Source organism: Pithys albifrons, chromosome 3, assembly GCF_047495875.1.
Source record: "Pithys albifrons albifrons isolate INPA30051 chromosome 3, PitAlb_v1, whole genome shotgun sequence".
In the NCBI taxonomy this organism is placed as follows: Eukaryota; Metazoa; Chordata; class Aves; order Passeriformes; family Thamnophilidae; genus Pithys; species Pithys albifrons.
Genome location: NC_092460.1, coordinates 31,717,244 through 31,739,458, shown reverse-complemented (window position 1 = coordinate 31,739,458; position 22,215 = coordinate 31,717,244). Strand labels below are relative to the sequence as shown.

Here is a 22,215-nt window from a genome sequence, read left to right as displayed (position 1 = left end):
AAGAAACTTTTGCAGTTTATTTTCCTACCCTTTGCAAGGTCTGACTCAGCATGATTTTTACTGTTCTCACCTCATCTTTACACTTCTTGACTTCTAAGACAGAGCTTTTTGTTATTTATTTGCTATCAGTTGTTTTTTTTTCTCCATTCTTGGTAGGCTCTTGGTCTAGTCCTAACAGCTTCTCTGTGGCAGTTACTCATTCAGAGAGGTCTGGATATTCTTCCTACAAGCTTTTTCCCCTTGCTTGGCATGCAGAACTGTAATGGCTTTAGCATCTTTGACTTGAAAAAGTTCCAGACCTCCTTCACATTGAGTTCCTCGGCTGAGCTTATTAACCGGCTCCCTTAGTTTATCAGAGGTTTTTTTGAAATCCACAAGCTTAATTACACACTGGTTTATACTACCATTTAATTTAATCTAAAATGACTTGTGTTCATTTAATCTAAGGTTATTGTCTACAGCCATCTGTTCTAGAAAGTCTCAAAAACCCAGCCTTGAAATAACATTGTCTTTTGCTGGCCCCTTTAGAAAGCTTTTGTCCAGGTCCTGGGTTAACTGGAGCCACAGAAACGGCCTTGAGAGCTTGTCTACAGAGTCCAAAGAAGAAAGGCACTGTAGTGTTCCAGGTACAATTTAAACAACTTTCTGCCCTGTAGTAAAGGCAGGACGTAACTGGCTTTAACTCTATCCCTAAAGCAGGACAAAGCTTTTTTTCATCTGTATCATCACCTGGAATCTCAGCTCAGAAAGAATCTTGCCTATATAACAAGAATAACACAACAGGGCACTGTTTTACCCACACTGTGAGCAAGTATCTTTTGACTTGATGCAGCTACAGTTCAATTGGCTCCCAGACTACTGGCCATATTCTATCTCTGGATCCCTCAAGGCAACAGGCCTGGCTGTTAATGTCTCATAACATACTCACTCCCTGTTTTAGGCAGGGTATTTATTTGCAGTAATCCAAGTTCATGACTCCAAACGTCTAAGATGTTCTAAGCAAGTAATGCAGGAAACAATGTCATGTTCAGGCTGCTACTCCACCACACCCTCCATTTCTAAGCAAATGCAGACCCTCTGCCCCTTCCAAGCCAGAAAAAAAACATTCTCAAACCAGAACCTACTGTGTTCTTACAGCTTTCAAGACCATTTTATCACCTACTGCAAATTTACCACAGTTTGATTTTGCAAAAGAACCACGGAGTACTTGCAATGCTTCAACGTGACACATTGATTTTACAATCAAAGAAATAGAGCAAGTCATCTTTGGTGGCAAAAGGAAGCTGAAATTACATGCAGAAGAGACAAACATCCATGGGAAAGGGAAAGATAATTCAGTAACAATTAAAAGCAAGAAGGGGTAGAAAATTGATAAGAAAACTAAAGATATTAGTTAAGAATGTGCAAAAGAGCAAGACTAAGTACACTTAATGGGATTTTTTAATATGCATTAGAAATAAAACTAACCTTAGAAAAGCTTACTTCTAGGGAAGAATGATAAAAATTTGTAACACCCTGAGGAAAATGCACAATGTAAGTATTCCTGTTGTACTTCTGGAAAGAGGCAGAATCACACAGCTCTAGTGCATATGAATGATGTTACACCTTCCAGGCTATTAATCACAGACAGAGGAACTGTGTAAAAAGCAAAAGTGCATACACTGAATGCATACAAAAGGGCTATGAGAAAACTGGAAAGGGTATGCTAAATTGATAGAAAAATGATTTGACGGCTGATGAGAACCTCTGAAAGTGAGAGAGTCCTCAGTGCTCAATCTAGTTTGCCAAGAAAGAATGGTGAATAAATTACAGTGAATAAATACTTGTATGCAGAGGAAATTCTGATTAGGAAGAGGCTTTTGGATTTAGCTGTAAAAGTCAGAAAAAGAACTGATTATGGTGCCAGATAAATTCAAATGATAATGAGGTGCAGCATTGAAACAGGGTGATTAATGATGGTAGCATACTACAAAGGGAAGGAATAGATTCTCCATCCCTAGGGGTGTCCAGATCAAAACTGTGAATCTTCTCAGAAAGTATTTGTCACCTAGATGGAAATTATTTATTTTGCCTAACACTAAGGCAACTGAGCAAGGCCTAAGTTCCAGAAATAGCCAGGTAGACTGATTCAGCGTTTGCTTCTGGTCTTATATTCCCAAAAGTATAAATGATGTTAGTAGAAGAGAGCTCCACATGCCCAAATATTCTTATTTTCACCAGCCCGTCACTTCAGAGCTCTGGGAAGCTGATTTCTGAGACATTAACCTTAAAAATGGGCCATAACAGCGCCGTTTTATTTGGAAAGGGCTTACATGTCTGCACATGTGTGCCACAAAGTATCTCAACAGACCCCAAAATTCACTGGCTTTAGCCAGCAATGGAAGCTTGACATTAAAACTGAAATATATAATTGTCAATATTGTCTGTAGTATTGAGAAAAATGCAGAAAATGTGACCATACACTGTTACTGGGGCATCACTGGACTGTCCCTCATCATACCTCCAAGTAGTTTGGTATCCAGCTATCTCCAGCCTTCTGCATCTGCCTCTGAGAAAAAGGGTCAGCATTCCTCTTACCCTGCGCCCAGCCTCGTTGTTCTGCAAGTTCATCAGCATGCGGGCCTGCTCCTCCGAACCTCTCACGTAGTTCTTCTCCCTCTCCTTGGCATCCACAAACTCCTTGGCAAAGCGATATCCATACTCCACGTTATCCCCGCAGCCGCCCCACAGCCAGTCTCGGGGCAAGTCCTTGGGCCGGGCGGTGCGGCTGCAGCCGCAGCTGGAGAGCTCTCCCTCCCGGCAGGCGCGGCTGATGGCGTTCACCACCCCGGCAGCACTGACAGCATAGGTGAAGGCAGTCTCTCTGCTCCCTGTGAGAGAGGGGAGAGAGGCAAATTAACCACAGACAGACCTCATTTGACATGCAGTGCACAGCCAGGAGCAAGCAAACAGCCTCCAGACAGTATGACATGATGTATTCCAACAGGATGCACAGGATTTGCTGGAACACAAGAACATGATGGTCAAGCACAAGGGCATCACCCCGTTCTGGACCAGGGGGAGCTGCCCTAATGCAGGCTTGCATCCTGGGTTTGTTTTCGTTGCATTGTAACAGCTGCAGCCAATTGACTGTCCAGAGCTGGCAATTTCTGTGTAACCAGGATCAAACTCAAATCTGATTATCTGACACACACCAGGGAAGGGTCTGAGATTCCTGCCATCACCTGGAGCAATGTTCTTCAGAAAACCATGGTCTTCATCATTTGTGGGTGCTGCTCCTCAAGGGTTATTATTTTTATTACACCTATATTTGAACATTTAAGAGTACTGGGAACTCCAGGCCTTCCCAAAAGAAATAGCAACACCACAGGCAGCGACTGCTCAGCCTCTTTCCCCTTCACTTATCCTCTCATTTCAACTTGGAGGAAGCTCTCAAACAGCAAGAGGGTAATTCACTTGCGAAAATACAGCTGCTGCTTTAGCCACTGCATTTGCCAATAATCACTGAGAACAAGTAGCGAGGTTGGGTCTGTGCAAAAGAAGCATTCTGGTTAAGCCAGGTATTACCTGGAAAGGTTTTCGTTTAAATGCAACAAGGAGTCTTTATGGGCTCCTCAGTTCATCAACCTTATTTTGGTTTACATAAGGTCAGCTGAAACTTGTTGAGAGACAAACTAAAGGAAACTCATTTTTACACTACAGCATCGAGGCAGAGGCTCTCCCAGTGCCTACAGAATCGCAATGCTGGAACAAATGAAACTTTCCCGTGCAAACAATAATAAATGAAAAGACTTTCCATTAGCAGGTTTACTAGAGACTGCCCTGCTTGGCATGTATGCCCTACACAGCTTAGCTCTGAGCCAAGCATCTGGATCGGGTCTCCAGCTATGTACTCCTGGCAGTGATTCAGCCCCACTGTGACCGGGGCACCAACACAGCCAGAACCCAGAACATCGCATGAGGCCAAGTACCAGCAGTGCTGTGGGTATGAATAGGGGGAGCAAAGGAGAAGGAGGCAATCCGCACCTGTCCTTTCACCACACATTCTAATAGCTAACCCAACACCTTCAGAATCATTGTGTTCATCACCAAACTTTTACGTGATAGAGAACAACTGCTAAAGCTTCATTGGAATAAGCAATCTAATTGTGAAGGGCTACTCACATCAAACCCCAGCAAGATCCTCTCAAGCAAATTTGAATGGCTTCAGAAGTCAGATCTTCCAAGAATACTTAGCTCGTCACCAGCCGAGGCCCTCAGTGCCAGCACCCTTAGCAGGACTGAGCTGATGCTTTTGGTATAATGATGTTCCAATTTGCACTTGCTGACAATCTGTAACTAATAGCAGCTTATCACCAGCTTAAGTGGTAATGACCCAAGACAAAAGCAGGGCTGTGAATGGCATCTACCTTGCAGAACAACTTGTGAAACAACGCCCCCCCCAACTGAGAGTTGAACACTAAGGGTTTCTGCTCTGGACCGCACAAGGCTGATAAAATGCTGCAGGACACAAAATGTAGAAGGGAGGGCCTTACTAACAGATCATAAGGAGAGGACTGTGCCGTCCTAAACCTCCCTGGTCCGAGAGGTACAGAGGAATGACTCCCAGTTAAGGTAATTCAGCAGAGACTGGCCCATAAGGGAGTTATGGTCATTTTTCAGTAACCGCAATCAAACTTTTACTCATCTAGTTCGTTTGGCATGTTATTTTTTTTAAGATAACAATCCAATATGCAGTTTTGACCCTACCAGTCTGTGTCTGTTAGAGAGAGCCCTGCAGACGTGTCCTGTTAAGTAGAACACTCCCTTTCTATAGGGATTAAAATACATGCAAGGAAGGGACCTCACGCTGTTACAGCTCGTGCAACAGAGCCCTCATGACTCCAGGTGCTTAGCATCCTTACAGCTTGCTTCAGATCTCTGAAAGCACAGACTGAATTTACACTTTTACTGTCCATGTTTTAACCATCTCCGCCTGCCAGTTGTAGCAGCACAGCTCAGTGTGCAGCCCCTGGATTTGGGCGAGTTGTTTAGGCTGCCAGAGGATGGTGATGGGAGAGGCTGAAACATGTCACAGCAGAGTGGGGTTTTCTTTCCCCGTGCTGCCCACAAAGCAGAACAAACCACAGTGCCCGCTAGTCATAGGTTTGGAAGACCATGGCTTGGTCTGGGAGTCACGATCAGACATGAGATGAAAGCCTGTGCTAATACAAAGCAGATTTGTAGTTGACAATTGAGGGCTTATGCATTCAAGTTTTCCCTGCTCTCTTGCCATGCTTTCCAGCCTTTGAAAAATATTTGGGTTTTTGCTCATCCTCTCAAAGTTCACTTCAGTTTCACACCTCTGTGCTGTCGTGTCGAAGGACTGGGGTGTCCTCAAATTTGTCCTGCCCTCTCCCACACCTCTGCCGAGCTCTCCCGAGCGCTGGATCACAGTCGCCGCGGGCTGCCGAGGCCGATGCCGGGGCTGCGGGCCCCAGGAGGCTCTGCCCGCCGGTGTGGAGCTCCGCGGAGCTCTGCTGCCCTCCTGTGCCCGGCAGCAGGACGGGGAGCCCGGGCTGCGGCGGCTCCCGCGGGCACCGGAGGGATGCGGCGTGGGCAGTACCCAGGCAAGGGCTCAGTCCTCACGGCTCCCTTCCCTGGAGCCGCTCGAGAAGAAACGGGAGAATGGACCACACCGGGGAGACTGACACAAAGTTGACAAAAATATGTCACTTTAACTTTTTTGATGAAAAAGTTTCGGCTTTAACTTATTTTTTTAAAGGATTACCCGAAAGTTTGCCAGTCTCAAAGAAAAACAAGGAAAAATATTTCTCTTTGTTCTTTGCTTTTATGACTCTTTTTTTTTCCTCTTTTAGCATTTGAAAAGGCTGAAGAGATAAGATCTCTGGCTCCAGAAACGACTGGACTAACCTGGAAACCCCAGCCTGGCATTTAGGATTCCTCCAAGTGAGATCTGTTCTCTCCCCTGGGGAAATTCTAACCTGACCTTTTGGGGTGCTCTGTCCCCTCCGACTCATAAATGTAGCAGTAAGGAATGTCTGTATAGAATGCACAGAGATACATATACACTTACGTGTGCAGTCTAAAATCTGTATGGACAGAACAAGGAGCATGGTTTTTGTACATCAGGTATGATTATTGAATAAACCATATTTAATAGGTAAGGGCACTTCTCATGACAACACAAACAGTAGGAGAAACCAGTGCTAAAAAGCAGTGTACCTCAGTGCTATGGATGCTTCTACAAAAGCTTTGTATCGTTGGACTATCTCACCTCTTATGAAACACACAAAATGAAGGTGTAATGATTAAACACAGACTGACTGGCTCTCCTGTTTCTGAGCCAAGACAAGTTCCGCGAGGGAGAAAGGAAACTAATCTTCCAGGTTTCTGAGTGAACGCTCTCACAAGGATCTCCCAGGCTTTGGACTTGGCCAGGTCAGGTTCTCCTCCCCTCTCACAATCCAGAGCAGCTCAAGAAATTATGTAATATATGCCATGCCTGCAGAGGTGGGTGGGCAGCTGAGGGTTGCTGGCACATTACACACCTTCTGGGTCCTTATCTCCTTTCCCCTCCCTCTCCACAGCAATCTGGCATGCCTGTGCACTCTTGCAGATATTCTGGTCTCCAGACCTTTCTCATGCCATTGGCACAGAGAACAGAAAAAGGGCTGTGGTCCAGATTTGGGGCTTAGAGGTTGAAAGCAGGAGACAGATACACGGTATGAGCCCAGGGAAGAGTGACTTTACAGCTGACACAACTTGAGAGATTGAAAGGCTTTGTCTTCTTCCCCAGTGTGGAAAATAGAAATGATAAGCAATGACTTATTACAAAGTAGGAAAATGTTAAAGCGGGAAATAGAACTAAGAGAAGAGGCAGCAACCCCCTGCACAGCAGCTTGTCACTGACATAGGAAACAGCAATGAATCACAGATCCCCTATTACCCCAGGCCACTTTGGTGACAGTTTACTTATTTCTGTGCTGTCTTGTGCTGGAGTATAGACATTGGAACATACCCTAAGTGACCAGAGAATCTAAAGGGGCTGGGTTCAAAACCCTGCTATGGGAGGTTTTTGAACAGCGGTCAACTGCGGGCAGTCACCCCACAGCCACTGCCATCAGCAGATTCCTACCAGAGATACAACAGGACTCAACAAACAAATCCAAGCACACATAAACCCAACAGCAGGAGCAGGACTTCTGGTCATACACATCACATACCCACAAGACTTCTGCCTTTATCAAAACTTAAATCTACTCCCAATCTAAACAAATAGGATCGAATTCATTTTAGAGAGGACAAATCTTCCCATTTCCACTATTCATTCACTCTAGTCCCTTCTTCCTGTACACACTCAGATCCTTCTTGACAGCTTCTCATCCCCAAGCTCTGATTTGTGCTTCCTCTTAGTTCACCCTTAATTTTCCAGGTGCAGACTCTCCCACTGGACCAACTCAAGAGTTGCAGGAAGGTACTGAAGAAGAGAATGAGTTTTGCTTCATCAGGGGAGATTGCTATTTTCTTGCATCCTTGCGGAGTCACCAGTATCTCTTTGGGGATCTGAAATTAACTCTGGTCTTTAGAATAAGTTACATGTGAGAGAAGGACATCAGAAAGGAGAGATGGAGGTGTATTTTCTGTCCTTTCCCTTTGGTGGCTGAAATTTCAGTTTTCATACCCCAAAAGCACAAGTTTTAATAATCTGGGATTGCATGCAGCCCCATCTGGCCACCACTCTTGCTATCAGAAAGTGGGAGATCAAGGATGCACAGATGCCTTGGATGTGTGTCAGGAACTAGAAGTATGTGACAGAAAATGGCATTTCCCAGGGGAGTACCCCAGAGAAAACTTGTTGGAGTATGAGCTAGGCAGAAAGGGAAGGATTAGAATGGCTCGGGTGGGTTGAATTAGCAATTCTGAAAGGTTGAGTAACACATGCAGAAATATCCTCAGAATTCCCTAGATTGACACACAAGAATTTTAGAATCAAATGGAAGGGACCGCAGGACTTGGTGCTCTATCACCTTGATGCCCCAGAGGTATTAAAGATTCATCTCTTGGTGTGTTGCTGCCTATGCAGTTTTTTTGAGAGTGAAGCCAAAAAAGTGCAAGCAATGCTGAGGGCAGCTGGGGGTTCAGGAGCTGAAGGTCTTTTTCCATCCCTTGCTAAGTGTTTTCCTTGACCTCACAACCGAGAAATAGTGCTGGTTCTTCAGTGTAAATGATTGGCTTTGTGGGTGGGAAAGAAAACCTCTTCAGACAGGGGTTATGGAGAGTGAGCGAGTGAGTGTGTGTGTGAGTGTGTGTGTGTGTGGCTGTTTTAACACCTTTTCTTTATTGTCCTGGCTGTCGGACACATCAAACCGAGCCCGGATTTCTCAGTTTCTTGCCATCAGATGATTGCATTTCAAAAGGAGCTGGGACAATGTAGCTAGGTCACACCTCAATTCAAGTGCAGCAATGGCCTGTCAATGTGCCTCTTATGGCCAGAAGGGTAGGAATTATAAAAATCGCTTAGGTTTACTCAGAAAGTGGCAGTACAAGGAAGGGGGGGGGGGGAATTCCCATGCCAGGGGAGCCCATATTTCCCACATCTCAGGGCTGCATTCCCTTGTTCCAGGGTACTCCAGATGCTGGTAACGATAACACGAGTCCATTGTTCCTGGCTCCAGTTTCTTCCCTCACTACCTTTAAACAACCACACAAAACAGAAGCAGCCCCGCTCTTCCTGACCTTCCCGTGCTCCCCCAAAAAGAAAGTGTGTCCCCCTCGCCCCCCGCTGTGGCTCAGGTGCGCTGGTGCCACTCCCAGGCAGCACTTGGGCAGCCACCAGCACACCAGGGAATGGAAAACTCGTTAAAGGCAGCTTTAGAAGTTGTACTAATGGGGCACATCACTCTGGCGTGTGTATTTGAAGGAAGGGCGAGAGGTGCAGAGGGGCAGCCGGCCTGCATCCAGCACCTTCAGTACTACGTGTTCCTACCTATTTTCATGACCCTCCCAAAGACGGAGGTGTTGTCCACCGTGCTGCAGTTCCACCGCCGCTGCCGAAACTGGTACTGGCACTCCTTGATGGCGCTGCGGGCCCCTTCTCCGATGAACACCATGTGCTCTTGGTAGAGCTGGCAGAGCTTGCGCTGCCCCGGGGACAGCCCTGGCAGCTGGCTGCACACCGGCTGAGCGCCGATGATGTACATCTCAGGTCTCTGGATGGGGTTCATGGCCAAAGACCTACGATGAGAAAAACAGCCCTGGGAGTCAGGAGGGAGAGGCCCCCTCCGCGAAGCGCCCGGCACCTCTCCCCGCCAGCCCAGTCCAGCGCAGCCCAGCCCGGGCGCATTTCTCATGTCAGCTGCCTCCCTCCACGGCTCTGCCAGATGCGAGGCTCTTCCAGGGCTCTAGCGGGAGAAACGCAGCTCGTCTGTAACACGAGTTTAAATACAGAGGACACCCGGGATGGGGAAGGGGCAGAGAGAAAGCTCCGCACTTTCTCTGCCGAAGAAAGCGAGCGGCTTTTTTAGAGAGCCCCGGGCGAGCGATGCCTGCCTTCCAGCCAGGCTATTTTCCGCTCCTCAGGAGAAGGGGGCTCCGCGGCTGCTCCCAGGGCTTTTGGCAGCGGGTAGGAAACCTTACCCATCCACTCCCTACGCATTCCCCGCATCCTGAAGCCCGGATGGCATTTGAGCGAGCCCGTACAAAAGGAGCCCAGAAATGCCTGGAGGAGAGGGGCTGCGTCCCACGTCTCCAGAAACTGGGCAGGGACAGTGGGAGCGCGGGGGGAACCTGGAAAGGAGCGAGCTGCTGCGAAAGAAGCCCAGGAGGCAGGGAAGTTCCCGCGGAGGGCGCAGGGCACGGAGCCGCCGCAGCGCCCCGGACGGTCCCCGGTGCGGACAAAGGCACGTCTGGCTCCGCTCACTTACCACCAGGAGTTGGCGTCGGCCACGGGCGAGGTGCAGCTGCAGAGGAGCGCGGCGGCGAGGGCCAGCCTCGGCCCGGTCATGGTGGGCTGCGGGGGCAGCCCCCGCAGAGCCGGCCGCCGGGACGGGGCGCCCTGCGGAGAAGTGCGGAGGAGAAGCCCTGGAGCGGGGCCTGCGAGCGGCAGGGGCGCGGCGTGCACAGCCCGGCTGCCGCCCCCTCCCACCCCACAGGACCCTCCCCCGGCCGCCGCCTCCCGGGGGCTCCGGCGGCGCTGCCTCCCGTCCCGCCCGCCCCGGGGCAGGGGCCGCGCTGCCGGGGCTCCGCCAGCACCGACGGAGCCTCCGCCGCCCGACCGGGGCTGCTCTCGCCCCCGCGGCGCCCAGAGGGGCTCACGCAGCCCGCGGGCCGCCCCCGGCGCGGCCGCCTCTGGTGCCGGGGAGCGCCGCGGCCGCAGGTGTGCGCCGAGCCGGCGGGGCACATCAAAGCGCCGCGCTGGCCCCGCCGCCTTTGTAATGCGGAGCCGGCTCGGAAATGAGCTGCGCCCCCTCCCCAGAATGGCCTCCCGGGGGGCCCCACGCCGGCCCCGGCCCCGGCCCCGCGCCCTGGGCGGGGGGTCTGCGGAGCTCGGGCGGGCGGCGAGGCTGGCACCGGAGCCTAATGGCTTTATGGGCGGGTGGACAGCAGAAAAGCTTCAAAGGCTCTTCTTGTCCAAACAGCCTCTCCCTTGCCAACTCGACCCACCGGGAACCTCAACGGCCGGGGCAATCCGGCAGCTCCTCAGCCCGGTCTCCCCCAGCCACGGGCAGAAGGCAAACGCGGGCATCCCTCCCTGTGAAGGTACTTGTAACAGATGTTCCTCACACCCTGCCTCCCTCATACTGCAGGGAAACAGCCACCTTATCACGCCATCGACACTGCTGCTGCCTCCATCTCTACACGACTTCCCACTGTCCTGTCCTATCCTGCACCACACGGTTTCCATCTCTCTGCCATGGAAAAACGTCTCCTCCTCCACACCAGGCCTGGTGTCCCCCCAACCCTGTCTTGCAGCAGTGGCTCCCCAAAGGCAGGCTGAATGTGCAGGTTCCCCCTCAGGCTGTGGCCACTGTGCTTATGGTCCAAGATGTACAAGTGCCCAGCCCTTCCAGTTTGCCTCACAAGCAGCACCCGAGACATGAATCACCAGACTCGGCAGCTCAGACCGCTGAAGTGTATTTTTTATCAAATTCCTCGCACCCGCCACGGTGGACTTGCTGTGTTTGTTTACAGCACGCTTCGCTTCCTCCCCCATCCAGATGTGCTGTACCTGCCACTGGTGGCCCATCTCACCTGGCAGGCAGATGTGGGGCTGCAAGTGCCAAAATTAGCCTCAGGACAAAAAAGCCTTGTGTGACCCAGAACCTCAGTGGGAGGGGAGTTTTACTGCTTGGGCACAGCAGGATCCATGTCTGAAGAAAACAGGGTGACTTTATTCACATCTTCTATATCCTTCCCTTTTCCTCCTCCCTCAGCCCTGAGTGTGACGGAGCGATGGCAAGGTGTATGTGTGTGTAGCCACGCATACATGTTTTGGGTGTTTCTATAGGGAATAGACAGAATGGAAAGTTTATCTCCCTGAGTCTGGGGAGGAAGGAAGTTGTGTATGGATGAATGGCTTTTCCATGACAAACAATGAGTCTGCACAGACATGGTGTGATGTCACCTAAAGAATTTCCAAGCCAGCCTCAGATACAGAAAACCTCTTCGCTGGCAAGATGAGAGCCTCCCACCTTTCCATCTCACCACAGCCAGAAGGAAGAACTAGGACAAGGGGAGAAAAATAAAAGCCCGCACTGTCTCTCTCACACACACACACACACACACACACACACACACACACACGGCATGTGCCATGTAAACAGATGACATGATGGGAGAAGTGTATCTCCAAGCTTTGCCCTCACCAAGTCTTCTTGCGGATTCTGAGAAAGGAGTAAACTATGGCGAGCCGCCCGGGTGCGTCTCCCAGCCAGGAATGTGAGCCGGCACCAGTCGATGAGGCAGTTCCATAAATACAGGTGATGTCAATGTCCGTGTTCGTGTGAGCTTCTCCAGGCACATGTGCGCAGTCGCAGCTCTCCATGGGACAACAAGGATACACCACCACGCAGCCCTGCACTGGTGGTCCAGCACCAGCACCGTGGTGTGGTGGGAACAAAAACCTTTCCAGCCTGGGAGATGCTCATGTGAGACTTGGTCCAGAAACACATGACATTAATTAAATATCTCATTTTAAATATTAATATGCACAGGCAGCCGATGATTAACAACTGCCAAGTGATATCAATACTGTTAGTAGCAACCTGACTGCCAACAAGCACAAACAAGGCAATGATCTTATTTTGAAACACGAGACGTAAGTATTGCCGTATGGGATAAGATCGCTTATCCAGCCAACCTAATATCCTGTCAAAGGCAGCAACTAAAGGAGTTGCTTCAGCAGGAAAGGTCTTAAACTCTGAATTCTACCTAAAATCTGCTGCTAGTGAAATCAACTGCCACTGAACTAAGATGTGAATTATGGAAGTGAGTCCTTTTTAAGGTGCTGGAAATAATTTCTTCACTGGCTGTGTTTATGACTTCAGATAAAGTGATAATAGCAAGGTGAGGCATTGCTGGAGGGATTTAGCCTCAGCCAGCAACTTCCAGACCAAAAGCTGCAAAGCACTTGCCTGGTGGTCCGAAGAATTCAGTCTATCCCTCTTCCTTGTGCCTGTTTCTACTTGTCACCAAAATCCTGAAAGTGAGTTTTTTGTTTTGTAAATAAAAGCTTGGGTTATTTTTTAAGCACAACTGCAGGGCTGCTTCAAAAAGTTTTGCGAGGTTGTTTGCCAAAGCAGGGCTGGGTGGGAGAAGTCAATGAAATTTTGTGACGAGGAGAGGTGGAGTGAAGCAGGGCTGCTGGTGGGCTGGGATGAACAGTCAGTGACGCATGAGGTAGGAGAGCCCAACCTCACCATAGGCACACCACCCTTCCTGGCCATCATGCCTGTCCACCCTTCACCACCCAAGTGATTCCCACTCTCACCCCAAACCAGCTCTCCCCTGCAGCAGCCCACGCACACCAACTCAGTCCACTTCTGCTACACTAGGGAATGAAGGAGCAGTAGAAAGAACTCCAAAACTAGGGGTTGCTCTTGCTTCTATGCAAAAAGGCTCCCTCTCCCCACCCTTTCCAGTGGGCATAGATCACTCAAAGGGTAAAGTGAACACTGGCTCAAGCAGTGCATGCCTGGTGCTTGCACACAGACTGCTGAGCATCACCTGAAAACAGGACATGAATCTCAAACCTCAGATTACGGTCTAATGCTCCCTTCTCAGAGGGCAGAGCCTGCATCTTTGTACAGCCTTGGCATTCTGCTGCATTCAACAGTCTGCTGCCCTAGGCAACTGTCTACTGTGTTGGCTGGCTGCCTAAAATTAGTACCTGTGTTTGCCTTTGTTCAGTTTTCAGAGGTGACAACTGTGCACGAAGCATAAATTTACACATCCAGTTTCCAAAGTCACAGCAAAGCAGTTGGAGAGCTATCCCTGCTTTCCCAATACCGTCCCTGCCATGTCTGCTGGAGAGAAGCTGCAAGACTCCAAGAAAGGGAGGTCATGTCCATGAGATCACTTGCAAAGATTTGGCAGACTGTGAAAAAGTTGAACTCTGGCTGGAAGACAGCCCTGATAAATGAGAAAAGAAGAGTTACTCATGCAAATTCCTTGTCCTACTCATTGTTTTTCAAAAATTTGGGATGTCCCCAAGTGTGACACAGATCCTTATCAAGTGCTATAAGGAGTGTTGAAAGGAAACGTGTCTTCCACAGAACTCCAATGATACTCATTTCTGCAGCTTGTCTGGTTTCTCCTAGGCTGGGGAGAACTGGACATACATTCTTCCTGTAATGATCAAGAGCTTCTTCTGAGTTCCTGTTTATTCTTGCAACTTGACAAGCATTGGCTTGTTTCTAATGCCTCACAATGTCCAGGGCATCCAGAAATATTTATTGCTCTCCCTGACAAAAGACACTTATTCAAGATGTGAAAAATATTCCTTGAAGTAGAGTCTCCTCTGCTTAAGGTGCCAGTAGAGATGCATTGCCCAGTGTCTTCATTTAACCCCAGCCAGTAACTAAGTACCACAGAGCCACTCGTTCACTCTCCTCTGGTGGGATGCAGGAATCAGAAGAGTGAAAGAGAAAGCCCATGGGTTCAGATAACAATACTTTTGCTTTAATAGGTAAAGCAAAAGTAAGCAAAAGGACATGAGCAAAGGAAACCAAGGAATTCATACACCACTTCCCATGGGCAGGCAGGTGTTCAGCCATCTCCAGGAAAGCAGCGGTCTGTCACACGTAACACTTACTTGGGATGTCAGATGCCACAACTCGAATGTCATCTCCTCCTCCTCCTTCCTTCAGTCTGTATTGCTGAGCACAACATGATATGGTCCAAAGAATCCCCTGGGCCAATTGTGGTCAGTTGTCCTGGCTGTGTCCCCTCCCTACTCCTTGTGTACTCCCAGCCCACTCACTAGTGGAGTGGGGGGAGAAGCAGAAAAGGCCTTGACTCTGTGCAAGCTCTGCTCAGCAATAACCAAAATATCCTTGAGTTATCAACACTGTTTTCAGCACAGATCCAAAACACAGCCCCATACCAGCTACTATGATGAAAATGAACTCTACTCCAGCCAAAACTAGCACACAAGGAAGGAGGGTTTGCATGTGCTGCTCGAAAGGGAATCCCTGCCCTTTGGTTCCATGCCATGGACCTGACGTTGACAGCACCAAGAGATGTATCATAACGTCCTGCTATACATCTGCTTCTGGCAGCCTGGCTTGGTTTTAAACCACAGTTCTTACTAAGATTACAGGAATCTCATTATTAAAGTCACATGCTTGCCCATTCAGCTGAACCAGTTTTCGAGGGAGTGTAGATTAAAAAAAAATAGAAGAAAGTAAAAGAAGAAATCACTTGAAGCTAAATTGCAGTCTTCACACAGAAACTTAAATCACCTTTTATCTCACCACTCCCTGACTTGTCTGGTTCTGTGCTGCTCTCTTGCTGCCAACCTGTCCCTCTCTCAGCACGGTACCACGATGTTGCTGTACTGGTGTCAACCTTCCCAGATCTAAATGTGTTAATTTATTTGTATTGCAATTATTACTTAGACAGCAACTGGAGCCACCTCCGTAGGTCCAGACCTGGTTGGGGTGTCACAGAAGGTATAATGAAACCCTCTTAAAGTATCCCAGCACATCAGTCTTTTATGTCTGCCCTTTTGTCTTAACACTGCCTTGCCTCACTGAATTGTTACGCACCGTCTGTCTCGGCTGGAAGGGCAGATTATTCCTGCTTATATCCTGCTTGTTTCTTTTGGTACTTACAGACTTGGTTTTATCTCCTGATGTGCTCATGCACTACCTTCTTCTGCATCTCATCACCTGTCACCCCTGCTGACAGATCCAGGTTTCCTTTCACCACTACCTTGCCCTTTCAGTTTTCCATGACTCTCTCGGCCAGTGACACCCAGCCTCACTGTCACCAGGGCATGTAGTGCAGCAAATGCCAAGATATACCTGCCAGTCTCAGCAGACTCACTGACAGCTGTCCCTGAAGTGCCTCACAAAGCAGAGCAAGAATGGGGGAAGGTTGCAAGTAAAGCAGAAGCATTAGACAACAAAAGGGCTCAGGTACTAGTCAGATACTAAATATTTTCACAATTTATATATATATATTTATATATATAAATTTATATATAGATAGATTTATATAGATAGATTTATATATATAAAGATTCTATGAATAAAACAGCTTCTCATTAGTAAAAGATACAGAACATATGTAAAGCCTTACGATCAGTCTTTTTCACCACAATAATTCACAACAGACAATGAGCTCACCTGGAGCAAGACCATCTCACCCCCTACAAGAAAAGAAGCAAACTCCAAACATAAACCAGAACATGATCTTCTTTCCTCTCGAGGAGATTCAATGGTAGATGTACTTTTATCACAGATTAAATCCCAATGTTAAGCCAACCTGGTCCACTGAGACTGGCACAAGATATCCCAAAGAAAAGTGCAAGAGACTCAGCAACAATCAGTGGAGCATCTGCAGAAGCCTCATGTGCTGAAGCAAAATTGATTTTGATTTTTTGAAACTAAGAAGCAATATAGACCCAACCCTGCAGGTACATAGCTGTCTGGAAAATCTCCATATTTATGATACTCCCATGGACAGATCCAAGTCACCCAGTTCCCTTTTCCATGGGAACTTTATCTGCATGCTGGCAACCTCAGCTGAGAGCCAGAGCTCTGAACCAGGACATGTCTAGCCCAAATTTTACACTTCTTGTTCCCACGACTACTAGAACACCAGGGTTTCCGGGCCTGCAGCAAATCATCCATAATCACAAACTGAAATTTTCTTACCTCTTTTATTTATATGAGAAAATCCCGTAAGAAATTAGACCAGCTCCACTGTGTGTAGTCATAATCTAACAAATCAGTAGATAGATATATTTGAAAAAAGTACCAAGCATTATCCTCTGCTGACCATTCAGTGGCTTATTTAAGATGCCCACCATGTCACAGCTGACTTGTCAAACAGGCACTCCATCTCCTTAAATAGCACTAACAATTTCATCTTCAGAAACTGTTCCCCAGGCCCCCTCAAAGGAGCCATGGGGGGTCAGGTTGAAACACAAACCCAGGAAGATTAGGAAGCTCACTTTGTTGCTTCCCCAACATCACAAGTTTCTAAGAATGAAAGACCTCAACCCTAGAGGCCATCTAGCTAACACCTTCCCAAAAGGTTAAGTGTACACAGAGGATTAACCATCCTAGAGAGGAATAAGACATGAGAAAAGCAAAGAGCGAAAAGAAGAACATACATCCCTGATTTATTTGTTTTCCCAAGGCCAGCCTGGGAGCTGGTTTGTTACCTGCTATAGCTGACGGCGGCACAGATCCCTCTAGCAGTGACAGGAGGGCAGCCCTTGTCCTACTGGAGAGTTGATGCTGCCTGCAGGGTTTGCATGAGAACTCTGGACTCAGATTATGGTGGTTACGAGCACACACGTCAGCCCTCCTTGAAGGTTAGGAAGGATAAGAGCACAAAGTTCTCTGACAGCGTGAGCAAGGAGGCAGCAAAAGGCAATCCAAGTCAAAGCAACTTCCCTGCACAGATTTAACAACAGACCAGGGGATGGAAACAGCTGGATGACTTTGGGTGTTTTCTTCTTCACTCTGATCTCAGAAAGCACAGAGCAACCTTCATCCTCCCTACAGGGGTGTCTAACTCTGCCAGTCCCAGTGGAGTCATTCCAAACCCAGAAGATTTATGTCTCTGCATCTCACAGGACTCATTTTTACTCTGAATATATATCCCTTTTAGTTTGTTCCATGCTTTGTAATAATTACATCAACTGGCAAAGAAAGTCAAATATTTAAAATACAGTTAAGCTGCCGCTGCAATGGCTCTTAGCAGTCCAGGAGGGACTGACCAGGGGAAACAGGGAGACGTGTGGTTACTGCTCTGTCCTGGACATCCAATTCCTCGGTGCCGGTCACAAGGACCAGCGCCAGACTGAATCGGATCAATAGCCTCGTGCCAGTTAAATCATTGCCAGCAAAGCTTGACATACACATTTCCAAAGGAAATAGTAAGCCATGGGAATGAATCCAAATTTATTATGATTTTTCTCCTTCCTGACAGACTCTTCAAAGATGTTCTTTTAAAGTCCAGTATAATGAAAATAATATTAATGACCAGCTCTTCCTCCACTCTAGAGTTGCAAAGCAAGCACACACATCCATATGTTAGACCACAACCCCAACAGCCAGTATTTTTCCCTGACCTTACAGAAAGGGAAAGAGAGGTGCAGGATGGGCTGAGTAACAGGATCAAAACAGTAAATCTGTGGTGCAGATTTACCTCCATTCAGCAAAGCACTAAACCAGGTGCCTGAAAGTAAGTATACAGCTCCTTATTTTTGCTGAACAGGGATCAAAATTAAAATCTGCTGGTTTTTTCCATTCTTTAAACCATGAAATGCTTCTGCCATCAGTTAAATGTTGTTCCTGATCAAATAAATTGATTCAAGTACAAAATGTTTTGGGAATAATGCCCCAGTGTATCAGTTGTATCATCTTCATAGTTTTCACAAAAAGTTTCCAAACCAAAGAAAAAACTTTTTTCAACCATTCTTACTGTGTTTTCATATTAAAAATTACATACAGAAAAGGTTGAAGCACTATAAATAAAATCCTGTCTATGTCAGAAGATTACACTGAGCTGACCCATTTCAGAACTTATCTTCTGTACTGTCACACTTCTGTGAAGGAATTTCCTGTTAATTCTGGATGCAACAGATTTAAGCTAAACCTGTTCAAACTGTCTGGGGGACAGACTGCATATACATTTGTACCAAAAAGAAGATAATTTTATATCTCAACTTTATTCTAGCACCAATCACATATAGGCAATTCTAACTTCAGAAAATAAAGGTATCCTATGTTAGATCTTGATTGTAGAATGCTATTATAACATTATTACCTGCTTAAATAAAGAGCTTCCAGATACAAATTTTCAGCAAAATGTTCACTCATGCAAACCAAATCTGCAAGAGTAATATCTGTGTATCAGTGTTGTGTAGGTTAGTTACCCTTTAAATCAAAAGCAAAGCCTTTGAAATTAAGATCTGCACTCATTTAACTGAACTGTTCAGTTAAATCACCGCCATTTTTTTTCCTTTGTAAGTAGATATGGTCTAGTGTTAGGAAGAAGGTGTTGTGCCTCTTTTCAGTGACACATCACATGATATGCCATATGTAAACTCAAGAACCATCTTGAAAGCCTTGGTTTATTTGGGGTCCCTTCTCTGTCTCGCACCTCACCATGCAAGAAGATGTGACTCTAATTTTCAGTCAAATTTTGTTCATGGTCAGCTCATGCCCATTTGTTCACATGCCAGCTTGTCCCTTAAAACTCAGGATGCTGAAGTTGAAGCTGGAACCTGACAATATGGTTCTGCTGGCAGCATTACCAGGGTAATAGAGACCTCTCCTACCCTGGGGGCTCGGCCCCGTGCCACAGAGCATTGCTCTTTCAAGGTGCAGCCCACTGATGATATAAGCAGTTAAAAAGATGGTCTAAGGAGGCAAAACATTCAAAGTTAAACTTACAAAAAGAGAACACCAGGTTTTACTTCTTCCTAACTGCCTGGACTGGTTCATGCAGAGATCAGAAGCACAGTGGAATGGAGAAGGCTGGAAGGGACTGAGCCGTGGCAGTACCACCTTCTCCTGAGTCAAATTCTCCTGAGTTAAAGAGATGCACTGACAGTTTAAGAAAAGTAGTATTCCTGGGGGATCTTTTCACTGTGGGTCCACTCTCTGACCAGCCTCACAGCTCTCCACCACAGGCTGAGGACACAACTGCACAGAGGGTGAACATCACCCATTTGAACAGAAACTACACAAAGCTGTGATGCTGCCAAAGGCTCTGTGTTATCAAGGCAAGGCCTAAAGTGCAGGACCATGGTAGCAAAAGGAAAAAAAAAATCTAAGTCGTAAAAAATTAGTAACAAAGCATTAGTTTGAAAGATGTCTCTTGTGTGAAATTAGCCGGTTTGTAACAGAGGAGGTTTCCAGTATTGGTGCTAGTATTTGCTGCTTTGTAAATCTTTCTTTGAGCATAAAGGAAAAAAAAAAACCTGGAAAAGTAACCGAAACTGCTAGTGCACTTCACTCTTTTTTTTCATTTTTACTGACTTTAAATATGCTTCAGTTTTCAAAGCATATTATATAGATGTTTTAACTGCCAAAGTTATCCAAAAGCTTTCCAAAAAAAGCTACGCTTTTTTCCTGCTTCTCTCCTCAACACGAACTCTAATGTGACATTTTCACTGGTGGTACAGACACGAGAATAGCATCCATCTTCTCCTCCCACAGCTCTGCTTGCCCAGCAGGGCTAACGAAAATCAAAACTTACTTTACATCAACGCAGCCAGAGCAAGCTGTCACCAGACCAGCTTTCCACCCATGGGAAGGCTTTCTGAGCACATCCTGCACTCCACTGGTGGGGACTTCATCCTCCAAAGAGCTCAGCCCACACCTGGGCTTCAAAACAAGGAATCAGATTTCAGAGGTGCCTGTGGAAAACTGTGTTTTTCCTTTCCTGCTTTTGACGCGAAAAATGTTGTAACCACCAGAAACATAACTCCAAGGGGTTAAATTATCTGGAAAATTTAGGTGTCTATCTAACACTTCATCTACTCAAAATTAGTGTGCAAGTCCAGGAATGACTGACACCAGACAATTTGGCTCTGTGCTGTTCTGAGAGGCCAGATGGCAGTACCCACATTTTGCAGCCCTTCAGATAGGGATTTAAAAGTCACCATTCCCACAGCAGGTCCAGCTGGGCTGAATAAGGCTACCCAATTCAGATCCTAGTGATCCTGCAAACTTCAGGAAGGCACTGGGATGTTCTGACTCCTAATGCCAACCAGTTTTCCAATCCAGTTTGTTATCAAGCTGAGGGAGGGCACGACTGCTTCTTTTGATGCAATGTGGGTTGACATCATCTTTGAATGATCGTACACCTACAATGTCAGATGGCGTGACATTGTCACCAGGTCTCAGAATCACACCTGAAGAAGGAAACAAGGATCTACTGAGTGATTCTCATTCCTGGTGAAAATTCAGGTGTGTATATGATCACATGCTTATTTATCAGCAGGAAGGGTGTTTTCCTCAGAAGCCATGGAAGACAGCAGCTTTAGCCTCTCCTGTGGGCAAACTTTACGCTGGGCACAGGGTGGACATCAGACCAGGTGCCTGCAGGGACAGCCTGACTCCCCTCCCCGCTCACACTTTTATGCTAACGGCACTCTTTGGCCACAGAATGGGTGGCACTTAAATTGCACTGCGCTGGCATTTCCAGCGAGGAGCACGTACAAAGCTGACGGTTTGGCACGAACAGCCCTCACTGCAGTGACTTCGTCTGGAGCTCTGCTGATCTAGGCAAGGTGGGGATCTGACCCTGTGTCTGGTGACTGCAGCAAGGGCTCAGGTCAGGACCTTGTCTTCCCAGCACCGCTGCTGACTTGCTTACCCATCTTGTTTTGGTTGTAACTGACTCTGAAATTCAGTTCCTTCATCTGCTGGAGGAGCTAAATTTATTTCAGGACCAGTATTGTGATTTTGCCTGTAAATGCTATGGTGTGTTACAGGCTCCAGTGCATTTAAAGATCCTCCAGTGAAAACATGTAAATACAGTTATTATTAAGTCCATGTTCATAGGAGACCTCAGGCAGAACTCACCAAACTCAAAGGAACAGTCTACAGGAGATGGCTTTCTTTCAAAGAAAGTGATATGTTTATTCTTCCCTTGAAGCTAAAGGGAAAATAACATACCCAGGGGGAGAAATCCAGGGGGTTAAGTTCTTCCAACTGCCACTCAAATAGAGAAAATTAAAATAAACTATTTTTTATTGCTATGATCCAAAAGACTATTTACAGTACTAGAGATTCCTTCCCCATTATCTTGAACATATTTATTCTCTCTGGCAATATGCTATTGAGTAAGTTGACTAGACAGAACCAGGAAATTTCTGTAGGTGGAACAGCTGTACATCTGGATTGCAATCTTTGCTTTTTTTGACAAAGTTCTTGCAAAGAAAAATGCATTTGTCCTGCAAAAAAAGCCCCAGTGTATTTGCAGAGAAGACAGGGATTGCTCATCATGAAAGCAGGGAAGCTGCACAGCACAGAGGGGTTATGAGCTGGTGCATGAGGACATGTGCACCCATCCCTGCAGCAGGAATGGTGTAGGAGGAAAGAGGGAATTGCCTGAGTCTCCATACTGCAGGGAAAGCAAGAAACCCTATTAAGGATTTATGCTGTTTCAGCAAAATAACTTCCTCATTTGAAGCAGAAGCCAGGTTTTCCATTGTCTTTGCTTCTGTCGTGCTGACAGTGTGCAGTTCTTTGGTCAAGCCCAGCACCAGTACTGAGAGATTCATCAGTAGAAAATGGGCCACCAAGGCTCCTATTCCTGCTCTCAGTCACAATTTCAGTTGCTTTTGAGATGTACTTCCAAGCCCTTGTGTTTCTGAGCACTCCAAGAGGGAAAGCAGTTATTTAGTACAGGAATGGGTTTGAAAACCCAGTGACGTGCATGTTCAAAAATACTTTCTAGAGAAGGCATGTACAGGAGATGTCTGAGAAGACATTTGTGCATGGTGCATAATAATTAGAATAT

At 47.0% G+C, this 22,215-nt stretch overlaps 1 protein-coding gene across 2 annotated transcripts in view; it reads right to left on the bottom strand.

Moving 5' to 3' along the window:
* The window catches only part of WNT5B (Wnt family member 5B), a 73,380-nt gene that overhangs the window by 5,889 nt on the left and 45,276 nt on the right, over window positions 1-22,215 (bottom strand). For both annotated transcript variants that reach the window (XM_071549774.1, XM_071549775.1), the window contains exons 2-4: window positions 9,927-10,057; window positions 8,990-9,237; window positions 2,578-2,870 (exon numbers count right to left, since the gene is read on the bottom strand). In XM_071549774.1, coding sequence (XP_071405875.1) covers window positions 2,578-2,870; window positions 8,990-9,237; window positions 9,927-10,057 — 672 coding nt within the window. The remainder of the gene's footprint in view (window positions 1-2,577; window positions 2,871-8,989; window positions 9,238-9,926; window positions 10,058-22,215) is intronic.